Source organism: Equus asinus, chromosome 17 (assembly GCF_041296235.1).
Source record: "Equus asinus isolate D_3611 breed Donkey chromosome 17, EquAss-T2T_v2, whole genome shotgun sequence".
NCBI lineage: Eukaryota > Metazoa > Chordata > Mammalia > Perissodactyla > Equidae > Equus > Equus asinus.
This window is the reverse complement of record NC_091806.1, coordinates 37651593-37664143: the sequence shown is the minus strand read 5'-3', so window position 1 is coordinate 37664143 and position 12551 is coordinate 37651593. Positions and strand designations below refer to the sequence as shown.

The following is a 12551-nucleotide window of genomic DNA, read 5'->3' as shown; positions in this document are numbered from 1 at the left end:
ATCACAAATCTAATGTCTGCTGAAAGGAGTCACCACTGGTATAAACTTTCCAGAGAAGGATATGAAAATGTGTATCAAAAGACCTAACATATACTCAACATTGACCCCCCAAAAAATCCCAATTCTGAAAGTTATACAAAAGTGAGAATCATAAAAGGACACAGATATACAAGAATCAAATGTCTGCTGGGACAATTAGAGAATGAATCTTAGATATGCAGCCTCAATATACTTCCCAATTTTGTGTGAGCCCCAGACGCAAACAGACTTAGCTGCCCTGTCACAGGTCTCCCCTCCTGGCATCTCAGAGCAAGAACCTGCTCTCTGGTAACAGTCTGGCTCCCAGGAGAATAAGGTGTGAACCACACAGGTCCAGGTCCTCACCCCAAACATACCTATTAGGTAAGTCACTGTACCCCAGAAAAAGGCCAGGACTGTTGCTGTAACGGAAGGAACTCTCAGGGAGGGGTGAATAAGTGCTCTCATAACATATCATAATGTTTATAATGTGGAAAAAAGGGAAACAATCTAGATGCCCAACAAAGGGCAACGAATAGGTAAACCCTGGTGGATCCACATCTTGGGATACTTAAAAGTCACTGAGTCATGTTGAAGATAACCACTTGCTGACATGAATAGATGCTCATGATGCCTAGCCAAGTGAAGGGAACAGACCACACAACGTTACAATGTCATCCATATCAGAGCGTTAGAGTGGTTATCTTTGCAGGATAGAATTATTGGTGACTGATTTTGTTTGCTTCTCTGCTTTCTAAGTTTTCTCCATTCAAAACATAATAATTGGGCAACTCGAAAATGGGGAAAAAATTATTTTAAACAAAGATGACTTTTTCTTGTTTAACAATAAATTAGGCAACGAAAGGAAGACATGTGTGTGTGAGAGAGAAAGAGAGTATGTGTGCATGTAAGAGTCCCACTCTTGACTTTTGCTCTACTGATAGAAACGGGAAGAACAAGACGGGCCTGGGAAACAGTAAAGAGGGGAGAATCACAGGTTGGTTTCACATATAAAAAACTCGTTTTAGCTACCTGCCTAGTAATTAACTGACTCTGTTCATCTGTATTGGCAGGTGTTGGGGACAGGGGAGTGAGGTTGACATTGGATCTGCTACGACAAGTTGCAATTCTGCTTTGAGGAAATGCCTTAATAAAATGAAGCCTGTGTGGGCTCGTTTTTGCATAATACCTAATGCCCAGGTATACATTTGGTCACAGTTTCAGTGACTGTAATAAGCTCTCTTGTGACCTCTACTGGCCATGGCTGGTGAAGCCTAAAGTTTCCTTAGGACTGCGGTCAATCACACAAAAATATTTCTGTGAAGATGCAGGGGAGAGGGGAAGGGGGAGGGAAGATTGCTACCAAATACTTTCCCCCCATTTAAAAATTGTACACAATTGTACCTGCCTTTAACTAGATACATGAATGACCTATAGCAAGTACATGATTGCGGATAACACACTGACAAGGAAGGGGAATGAAACAGATGACTCCTCCAGCCCGTTCCAAGTGAGATCCTATAATTCTTTGAAATATCAAAAGCCTCGAGTCTCACTCGGAAATGCAAATGGCTCTGAGATTAAAATGAAAAAAAAAAAAAGAATCTAGCCAAGAAAATTAAAGTGGAAAGGGAGAAAGACCGGAACTTAACAAAATGGTTCCAAATTCTATCTTGAAGATCGAACTTGCTAAACATAGCCACGAGGTTTTTTGTAAAGTGTAAAAATGTAGAATTTGATCACACATATATGAAAATGTGTAATAACACACATTATTATGACATAATTATGACAATAATTAAAACAGTGTAGCACTGGTTTCAGAGAGAACATGGGAACGGAATGTCAAAAGAGACCAAAAAACTTATGTTGGGTGCTTGCTTTGGCAGCACGATTATAAAGATTAGCATGGCCTTGTGCAAGGATGACACACAAATTCATGAAGCGTTCCATATTAAAAAAATTATGTGCCAATTTAGCACATTATAAAGTCACATACTAAATGAAGATTTTCTTTTTTCACTTTTTTTTTTTTTGAGGAAGATTAGCCCCAAGCTAACTACTGCCAATCCTCCTCTTTTTTGCTGAGGAAGACTGGCCCGGAGCTAACATCTGTGCCCATCTTCCTCTACTTTTTATGTGGGACGCCTGCCACAGAATGGCTTGCCAAGCGGTGCCATGTCTGCACCCGGGATCCAAACCGGCAAACCCAAGCCGCACTTAACCGCTGCACCACCAGGCCGGCCCCTAAATGAGGATTTTCAACTTGGAAAAAGAATTAAATTACATTCCCTACTTCTGGCCCTTATAAGCACATTATCAGAGTCAAAAACTCCTAAGAAAATTACTGGCAGATATCATTGCATAAAAATTACAAATGGTCATACTTCAAAAAAGTAAAGGACACATTGAAAACTGGAAAAAAAGAACTGAAACATATACAACCAAACAGGAGTTAATATACTTAACATATGACAAGCAGTTTTTAATCAACAAGAAAGAAACGAACAGTACAATTGAAAAACAAAGTACACAAGCAAGCAAATTACACATGCAGAAAAACAAATAGACAGAAATATATGAAACCAGAGATACGAGAAAAAGTTCAACATCACTAGTCATTTAAGAAAATGCAAACTACCCTACAACCAGTATGCAAGTTATATTGACTAGGACTCAGAGAATGCTAGAAGAAATCAACTTTAGTTTGTCCTGTAGCTGCTTATCCAAACCAACTTGGTAAGACCAGTGTTTTGCATTTTCTCATTACTCTCTGATTTTTTTTAAAAAAAAGTTGTGTTGTCACTTCCAGTCACAGAAAATATTCTCATTTCAGTAACTAAAAGGTCCGACACTGTGTGATAGTCAAAACCCTGAATTTCATTTAAAGGTAAAGCTGCTCCCCTCCCCCAGCTCAGTCCTGCTCCAGACAGAGAGGTAGTAATGAAAGTAAAATGGAGAGGAGGGGTCTGTACTTGCCCACTTTCCACTTTGCACGGGGCAAGTAAGATCTTTTCTGCCCCTGATCTCTCACCTCTGTTTCCGACCCCTCTGGGACTGAAATGTGTCCCCTTCTCCTCCTGCAAAAAAAGAAGTGTTGGAGTCCTAACCCCCAGTACCTCAGAGTGTGACCTTATCCGGAAAAGGTTCTTTAAAGAAGTAAGTTAAAAAGAGGTAATTAGGGTGAGCCCTAATCCAATACATGGCATCCTTATAAACACAGGAGATTTGAACACACAGACACACGTGCATAGAGGGAAGACGATGTGAAGAGACACAGGGAGAAGACAGCCATCTACAAGCCAAGAAGAGAGGCCTGGAGTAGGTCCTTCCTCACAGCCCTGAGAAGGAACCAACCCTGCTGACACCTTGATTTCAGACTTGTAGCCTCCAGAACTGTGAAGCAATCAACTTCTGTTATTTAAACAACCTAGTTTGGGTTACTTTGTTACAGCAGCCCTAGCAAACTAACACAGCACCCAACAGCAGAGTCCTGCCTGGGAGGCCCAGCATCTCACTTTGGAATATGGAGATTACCACATACCTCGGGGCCTCAGGCAAAACTGAGTCATAAGCAATCCTGTTATAAACATAACATTGGCTTTTTCACCCTTCACATTGGCAAAGCTTTAAAAGAACTATAATATGCTTCCTCAGCAAGGGTGTGGATAAATGGGCACTCTGATACATTGTTGGTGAAGGGCAATTTTGTGCAATGGTACAAAGCAAAACGATTTTAAATGAACATTCTCTTTGATCCAGCAATTTCTCTTTTTGGAATCTTCCCCAAAGAAATACCAAAACAGTACCAAAAGGGTATGTTTAAGAAGGCTTATTACAGCATGGTCTATAATAACAGATTTGTAAATAACCTGACTGAACCACAATAGAGAATCATTTATTATGGTGAAACCATTCATAGGAATACCATGGATACAGTCTGTGAATGCCAAGACAGAAACAAGAACAGTTGGCATTGTTCCCTCTTCTTGGTCAGACAGTTAAGGAGTTGATCCATTCTTTGTGCCTGTTAAGTTACTTAATGAGAAATGCTGGAAATAACTCTCCTGTAAAACTTTAGTAATTCCCCAAGTTGGGATTGAATCCAATTAGCTTTAAAGTTCTCGAATATATGTATAGACACATTAATTTTTCTCATGGCAGTAAGGTAGAAACCCAACAGATATTTGTTGAATGAATGAAGACTTTTCTATGCCTCATTTCCACCACTATCATCTACAAAATAGGAACCTAATAAGATAACCTATGTATGTGTATATGAAAGCCCTTTGTAAACAGAAAGTCACTCCAGTATGTTAATTATTAATCTTGTATTAGGGTATGTTGTCTTCTGTTGTGGAAAATTCTATGGTACCACTGCCCTTTTAGAAATGCTCTACACCACAGAGAAGCTAAACTGATGAAGACAGTAACATTAATGAGCCCCTTGAGAAGGTTCTGTGGGCTTCCTGGAGCAAGGAAATTCCATAGTGATTTATTATATTATGATACTATGATTAGAATTTGATAAGCAAAACCCAATCTGTTTATCAAAACGAGATAGCACGTGCACACACACGTGTGCATCATTTATGTCAACAACCAGACCTGGCAGTAGGCTACCGATTTTTGTTATCTCTTGATTTTAAAATAAGCAGTTAACAACTGATGTGCCAGATAATTTTTATACAGGTGGAAAATATATATATAAGTCCCAGTGGATGCAGGCCTGGATAATCCAGAAAAAATGCCTTGTACCTATACTCAATTTTTAAATTTTCAAAGTGCTCACAGAGCACTGATTCTCAAACTTGACCAGGCATTAGAATCACCTGTGAGACTCGTCCACAATAGGAATTCCTGAAACCCACCTTCAGAGTTTCTGACTTACTAAGTAGGGACCAGATATTACTTTTCTTTCTTTCTTTCTCTTTCTTTCTTTTCTTTCTTTCTTTCTCTTTCTTTCTTTTCTTTCTTTCTTTTCTTTCTTTCTTTTCTTTCTTTCTTTCTCTCTCTCTCTCTCTCTCTCTCTCTCTCTGTCTCTCTCTTTCTTTCTTTCTTTCTTTTTGGTGAGAAAGTTTGGCCCTGACCTAACATCTGTGCCAATCTTCCTCTTTTTGCTTGAGGAAGATCGTCCTTGAGCTAACATCTGCGCCAATCTTCCTCTATTTTTTGTATGTGGAACACCACCACAGCATGGCTTGACGAGCAGTGTGCAGGTACAGGCCCAGGATCCAAACCTGCCAACCCCTGGCTGCCTAAGCAGAGTGCACGAACTTAACCACTATGCCACTGGGCTGGATCCCACATATTTACATTTTTAACAAAGGTCTCAGGAAACTCTGACGCAGGTAGTCTGAAGACCAACTTTCGGGAGATTTTAGCAAACCCACTCCAGTAGAAGTAAATACGAACATCAAGGTTCCTAGCCCTGCTTTACATCATATTAGCTGTGTGGCAAATCATTTAATCTCTGAACCTCAATTTCCTACATATAATACCATTGAAATATCACAAGAGATGTGTAAATAAACAGCTGTGAGGAACTCAAGGCATGAAAGCCATTTTCAGAGATCAGAGAAGATCTCAGGTCCCTGCTTTGATTTTTCCCAGCCCTTTCTTTACACTTCTCTTCTGACATCTCAACACTAGCTATTTGTATGCTCACTATATGGTCCCTACATAAATATAAATTCTTAAAGATTAGAATCACTGTTTTTTCATCTTTGTATCTTCCATCGTACCTAACACAATTCTTGCAAAGAACAATAGACATTAGTAAAGTTACTATTTAAATGCAGAACTTTGAGTATACCTTTTGGTTCTTTTAAAATAAACAATGAGGTGGAAGTTTTAGGGCATCAGAAGACTTAGACACCAATCAGACAGTGATTGCACTGCCGCCTTATTTTCCACCCAAGACAGGATTATGCAATGTTCAGCTGGAGATTTTTAAATCCTTGAGCACATTTAGATCTCCCACTTTTGGTAAAAGGGAGGGGTGAGCACAGAAGAGCTGCCCAGAATCTGACACCAGCTGGGGGAGGTAGGAGGGCACAGTTGACCGTTTTTTTAGATCTGCCCTTGGGACAGAAATGATTGTCTCTAATAAACTCCATTAACTCTTTTGAGGTAGATTCAGTGTGAAGATAGTCCAGAAGTGCATAAAATTCTGGACAGGGAGAGTTCCCTCAGTAGTTCTGCAAGCATTACAGGTTTTATTTGTTGCTATTTATAAAATTAATCCTTGGGGAAAGACCACACAGACATTTAGCATGATTTAAGTACAACAGACATTGGTCTCAATTTGCTAATCCCATTTGTGTCCTAAAAGCTCGGAAAAAGATCATCTTTCATTCCAAATATTAAAAAGCTTCAGGCACGTAAAAACGATTTGTCCAACATCCTCCAGAACAATTATACATTATTTCATTTTAACTAGACATCAAGTTATGATATTGTCCAGTCACTGGGGTCTCTGGAATAACACACACTGTGCTCAAATTCTGACTGTACTGTTTTCCTGCCGTTTGACCCTGCGAAAGCTAAATCCTTTGACCCTCGGGATGGACTCTGCAAAATGGATATAATGATTTACTTATCTCGTGGATTTGTTGGGAGGTAAATGCAATGATAAGGTATTCGATGCCTGACACCTTGCAAGCGCCCAGTAAATGTTAAGACAATAATGAACCAGTGGGATTTTCCTAGTCTTTGAGGGCGCCCCTAGAGAAGCGGCGTAATGGAGCGAGTTGTAAAGAACCAACTTACTCCGTGAACACAGGCTTTCTCAGCGCCGGACCCCGCGGAAAGCACTCCTCGCCCTGCCGCCCTGCCGCCCTGCCGCCCTGCCCGACTCTAGACAGACTCCAGAACCCAAGAGCACCACCAGTGCCGGAACCCAAGCACCGACGCTCCCAGTTCTTCAGCTTCCGCCGGGACTCTCTGCGGAGTGGACCGGGGCGCGTGCAACTTCCGGTCCCACGCACAGCCGTCCGGCGGCGGTTCTAGCGTGACTCTAGAACGCCGCGCTGTCCGCCCGGGTTAAGGTCGTCGCCGGCGTGGCTGCGGGAAGCCCGGCGCGGACGGACGCGGGTGACCATGTGGCGGCTGCTGGCTCGGGCCAGTGCGCCCCTCCTGCGCGTGCCTTTATCAGGTCGGACGTCCCCTTGGTCCTTCACAGCCTTCCTTTAGGTCCTCCCTGCCCCCGTCCTTCATCCCGCAAACTCAAAGGCGGCTCCGCATAGGGTGGCTGAAGCTCTGGGAGGGGCTGCGCTTTCCCGCCGTAAAATTCGTGCAGAAGGGTCGCAGCCGCGCCTGGGGGTCGGCGCCCAGAGACTCCGCTGGCCTCTTTAGGAGCGTGATTGGAACCCGCGTCCCATCCCTCAAGACACCTCGGTCAGGAGTGTCCTTAGCCCAGGTTGCACTAGGCTCTGGCCTTGTCGTCGTCCTCTTTTAACTTGGTTTGTCTTTGTAGATTCTTGGGCCTCCCCGCCCGCCAGTGCTGGCCTAAAGACGCTGCTCCCGGTGCCAACTTTTGAGGGTGAGAGCTTATCTGTCGTTTTCATGTTTATCTTTTCTCTGATGGAACCAGCAGAGGGTAGATGAAGATGCCGGGGTGGTGTTGTGCTTATCCAATCCCCATTCACTCGTTCACTAATACAGTATGCCAAGCAGAGCAGTGTTCTAAGCGGTAGAGATAAATCAAAGAACAAAAGAGACCCAAAAAAGGACCCTGATTTTATGGAGCAAATGTGTAAAGGGATCTTCCCTGTGGCCCACGGTGCACCCTCCGCTAGGGCTAACTTGCCTCAAATTTGGACTTTTGATGTTCTAGCCAAATGAGGTTACATATATGTAGTCATTTAACAGTATTATGTGAAAAGCATTAATTTGTTAAACATAAACATTTAAGGCAAGCCACTTTATAAAAATATATTGGAAATCTCAAAAAAACAAAGAAAGGGCCTTGACCTCTGAGGGTGTTATCTTCTACACATAACCCTTAAACTACTACATGCTCTGGAAGTATGTATGGACTTGGAGGCGAGAGAAAGCTTTACTGAGTTTCTCTACAGCTGCGTGTAGAAACTGGGCAGCAGTTTCTGTAACCCTGAATAGACCACTAATAATTTGATATTCCTTGAAATCTCCTGTTTTGTATTTGACTCCATCATACAATCATGATTGTTTTACTATAAAAATGTTTTAACTGACTTACAAGTTAGTAATTTTTTTTTGCCCAAATTGTCAAAATCTCAGACATCATAAAGACGCCCAGCCCACATTTCAGCCCACCCACTCTCACTCAGCAAGCTGTTGCACGTTGTAGGAAATGTACAGTTCTCAGCATGAAAAGCCTTTGCATAAATAAAGGAAAGAGCATTGATCTAAAGATTCCTAGGTTGTGAGTTTGCCAACAAGAATGTGGCAGAGCAGGAGAACTTAGATATTTTCATGTACAATATAGTATTCTTTCCACTACCCCCATTAACAATCAAAGAGGCGGTGTGGTCGTTTAAAAAAAGCAGTGTCATGCGGTCTGGCTTTGCTGTTTTAACCAGATGATCTAGACCAAATTGTAAAATGTCTCTAGGCCTCAAGTTCCTTTTCTATGAGATGGAGAACAATACTACCTGCCTAATGTTCTGTCTCTTGATCTGAGTGATAGTCTTGTGGGTGTGTTTGTGTGTTCACTTTGTGATAATTCCTTGAGCTGTACATATTTTTATTTGGCCCTTTCATGTATGTGTGTTAAACTTTAAAAAGTTAAAATTTTAAAAAAGGAAGCCCTAAAAAATTGCCCAGGCAATGAAGTTGTTTTAAAAGGTTAAATAAGGGGGCCGGCCTGGTGGTGCAGTGGTTAAGTGCGCACGTTCTGCTTCGGTGGCCCAGGGTTTGCTGGTTCAGATCCCGGGTGCGGACATGGCACCACTTGGCACGCCATGCTGTGGTAGGCGTCCCACATAGGAAGTAGAGAAAGATGGGCACGGATGTTAGCTCAGGGCCAGTCTTCCTCAGAAAAAAGAGGAGGATTGGCAGCAGTTAGCTCAGGGCTAATCTTCCTTAAAGAAAAAAAAAAAGATTAAATAAGATAATGCATGAAAAGCATTCAGCTCAGAGAAAAATGTTAGCTAGTGTTATTCTGCGACAGTCTTATAGCTCTATGCCTTCCCAAACAGTATCTTTTATAGTGTTAGGCACAGAGTAGGTATTTAGTAAGTGCATTTTGGTTTGAAGGTTAAAACTTTGCCATCTTCAAATGTTCAGAAATACTTGCATTAACTGTTGTCATTGCCAAAAGATTCCAGTGTCAATAAAAGCATCCACAAGAAAAACCCAATATACTTTCGAAATTATTGGTCAGTGGTAACTTTAAGACTTTCACCTGATGGTTATAAATCTTTCTAGGAAGAAAATGAGTCCTTTGAGATGTGTAGTTTTACGTATTCTTGGTTGTCTGTGCTCCTTTTAGATGTTTCCATTCCTGAAAAGCCCAAGCTTAGATTTGTTGAAAGGGTACCACTTGTGCCAAAAGTGAGAAGAGAACCTAAAAACTTGCGTGACATACGAGGACCTTCCACTGAAGCTACTGAGTTCACAGAAGGCAATTTTGCAATCTTGGTGAGTGAGTTCAGCGTCAAGCAGCCACAGGATGGAAGCCAAGGATTGGCAAAATGTCATATTCTTTGAGTTAATCCTCGTCTCTTCCTCCACAGGTTTTATTAGAAGTGCCACCAGTTGCTGTTTAAACTGATGTGCACTACCCAGTAAACATTTGAGTTTGTATCTTTTTTTAATGTAGAGTGAAAATAATGTAAAAGCAGAAGGAAGAGGTTACCTAACTTACCCCACAATCAGACCATGAGATCTTCTTAAGCCTCTGGTAAAAATAACACTATCCATGACTTAAGATGTGGGACAGCTGTTTCCTTACTCATCACGTAGCTTCCATGATGACTTGGTGTCAGTAGTGACAGATGGGTGTGGTCTAGGGTTTATTTCCCATCAGGCAGCCAGAGTGATGTGACTTCAAGTCCTCTTCCCACAGCCTGCGTGAGCAGCCCCTGCCTGCCTCAGAACCTCATGGCCATTGCCCCATTCCTCCCTCTGCTACAGCCACACTGGCTTCTGCTCAAACTCACCAAGCCCTTTGCTTTGTGAAGATCTTCACATACACCATTCCTCTGCCTGGAACGTTCGTCTGTTTTCCTTCGGCTAGTTCTTAGTGTTCTGGCCTGTTTTAAATGTCGCCTCAAAAAGGCCTTCCCTGGCTATCCATTGAAGTGAGTCCACCCTTGTTCTCATTTATTACTGTACTCTAGACTTTTCCTCCATGGTATTTATTAGAACTTATATTTTTATGTGTATCATTGAAGCCACCGTTACTATGAAAGAAGAGACATAAGAAAAGAGCCCATGAAAGAGATCTAAATCCCCATGTGTTTCTAATTCTTCCATTCACTTTTAGGCACTGGGTGGTGGTTACCTCCATTGGGGCCATTTTGAAATGATGCGCCTGACAATCAACCGCTCTATGGACCCCAAGAACATGTTTGCCTTGTGGCGGGTACCGGCCCCTTTCAAGCCCATCACCCGCAAGGGTATGGGACAGCGCATGGGGGGAGGCAAAGGTGCCATTGATCACTACGTGACTCCCGTGAAGACTGGCCGCCTCATAGTAGAGATGGGTGGGCGCTGTGAATTCAAGGAGGTACAAGGTTTTCTCGACCAGGTTGCCCACAAGTTGCCCTTCCCAGCAAAGGCTGTGAGCCGTGAGACTCTAGAGAAGATGCGGAAAGATCAAGAGGAACGAGAACGTAATAACCAAAACCCCTGGACCTTTGAGCGCATAGCCACTGCCAACATGCTGGGGATACGGAAAGTACTGAGCCCATATGACTTGACCCAGAAGGGGCGATACTGGGGCAAATTCTACATGCCCGAACGTGTGTAGTGAGAATGTGAGAAATAAACGTACACAGGCTGTTGAGAGAGAAGGAATCTACATTTTATTCCCCTCAGCCTACCCTTAAAAGTCTTTGGGTAGCTCTGATGTCATACCCAAGGAGTAGCATATGAGTAGATGATTTCTGAAAAATTGTATGATATCTGTTGATTTTTTTAAAAAGTGCATTTATATTAAATAAAGTTTGAACATCACCTCAGGATATAACTTCTCACTGGTCACTCAATCCCTTAAATATTTAAGAAACAGGCCTGATTGACTGTTAGGATCTCTGGGTCTCCCTACCTATACAATGAACATCTCTAGGGCTGAGGCAAATGTTTGCGTCTCAAACCTCTGATGCAAGCTGAACTTAATTATCTGTACTACCTTTTATATAAACACACTTCAGGAGCTAGTTTCCATGTATTTTAGTAGTTACAAATACAAACTAACATTTTTGGACAAGCAAAGAAAAAAACAACAGTACATTGGTTAATTGATTCAACAGATATTTATTAGTGCCCAGCTACCCATCTTCTCTCAATCTTGGAAGGGGGAATGTTGGACAATATGGCAAGGGACATACCTTTGCCTTTTAGCAAAAGGAACTGATAAAAACAGAGGTTGAAATTGTGCGGCCTCAGGTCTGAAACTGAGGAGGGAGAGTGTCTGGTTCTAATACAGTGCAGTGTGCCACACAGCACTCAGACAGTGACTGCTGGATGAATGAGGGCCCCACGTGATTCAGATCCCCAGTCTACCAGCTTCCTGTTTGCCTTTAACAGGATTAATCTGCTTTTCAGAGAGAGCCAGCAATAGCTTTCTATCTCCTATTCAAACTAAAGGGAATACAAATTGATAGAAATATTAAACCATTTGCTTTTGAAAATGGGTAGAAAACAGTACACTGACTAAAAGGTCAAAATTTTTATGCCACTTTCTTAAAAAGGTCTCCAGCAAAGAAAATAATTTACTTTCGAAAGTACAAATTTATCTAAACAGTTGTGTGGTCCTCATGTTGTATACTATTTTTCATGTATTTTTAGGGAACCTCTTATAACACCACTAAATTGCATTAAAACACATCAGAACCTTGAATTGGGGACAGTGTTTGGAACAGTTTCTTGTACACACGTTGCTGGCCAACAAGGTCAGCTCAACATGAATCAGATAAGAAGTGATGTGAGTGACAGCCTCGTTTCACCTTTGTGACCTACCATTTTCATCTCTTCTTTTAATAATTCATAGAGCATGGTATTGATGACTTTTTGGAGTTCAATCATGGTATAAATCTGTTAACTTTTGTTTTAGGTCAATGTTTAGTTACTGAACCACAATCCTGGGCCCAGCCATCTTCACAGAGTGAGAGGCCATTGATAGACAGAACTCCACCATGACCATCCATAGAAAAAGGACTATATGTCGTGGTAATGGGGGTTCTGTTGTAGTTTTGCCTAAGTGGATCAATCCATTCCCAGGCATTTTTACACAGCCCCTGATACTAACAGACCATTGCCCATTGATGCCTTAAAGGGCTTAAGAGTCAAAACCAAGGACTTGTCCATGAGTGGAAATCAAAGCT

The 12551-nt window shown here is 41.9% G+C and overlaps 2 protein-coding genes across 3 annotated transcripts in view; one reads left to right on the top strand and one right to left on the bottom strand.

The window, feature by feature from the left end:
- OOSP3 (oocyte secreted protein family member 3) overlaps positions 1-6945 on the bottom strand; it is a 68834-nt gene extending 61889 nt beyond the window's left edge. For both annotated transcript variants that reach the window (XM_070487904.1, XM_070487906.1), the window contains exon 1: positions 6790-6945. The gene's annotated coding sequence lies outside the window, so the exon portion shown is untranslated. The remainder of the gene's footprint in view (positions 1-6789) is intronic.
- MRPL16 (mitochondrial ribosomal protein L16) lies at positions 6939-11194 on the top strand. Its single transcript, XM_014861816.3, has 4 exons — positions 6939-7174; positions 7496-7561; positions 9494-9642; positions 10490-11194. Exons 1-4 carry the CDS (start codon positions 7120-7122, stop codon positions 10973-10975), a joined length of 756 nt encoding a protein of 251 aa, XP_014717302.2. The 5' UTR covers positions 6939-7119; the 3' UTR covers positions 10976-11194.
- Positions 11195-12551: the final 1357 nt, after the last annotated feature.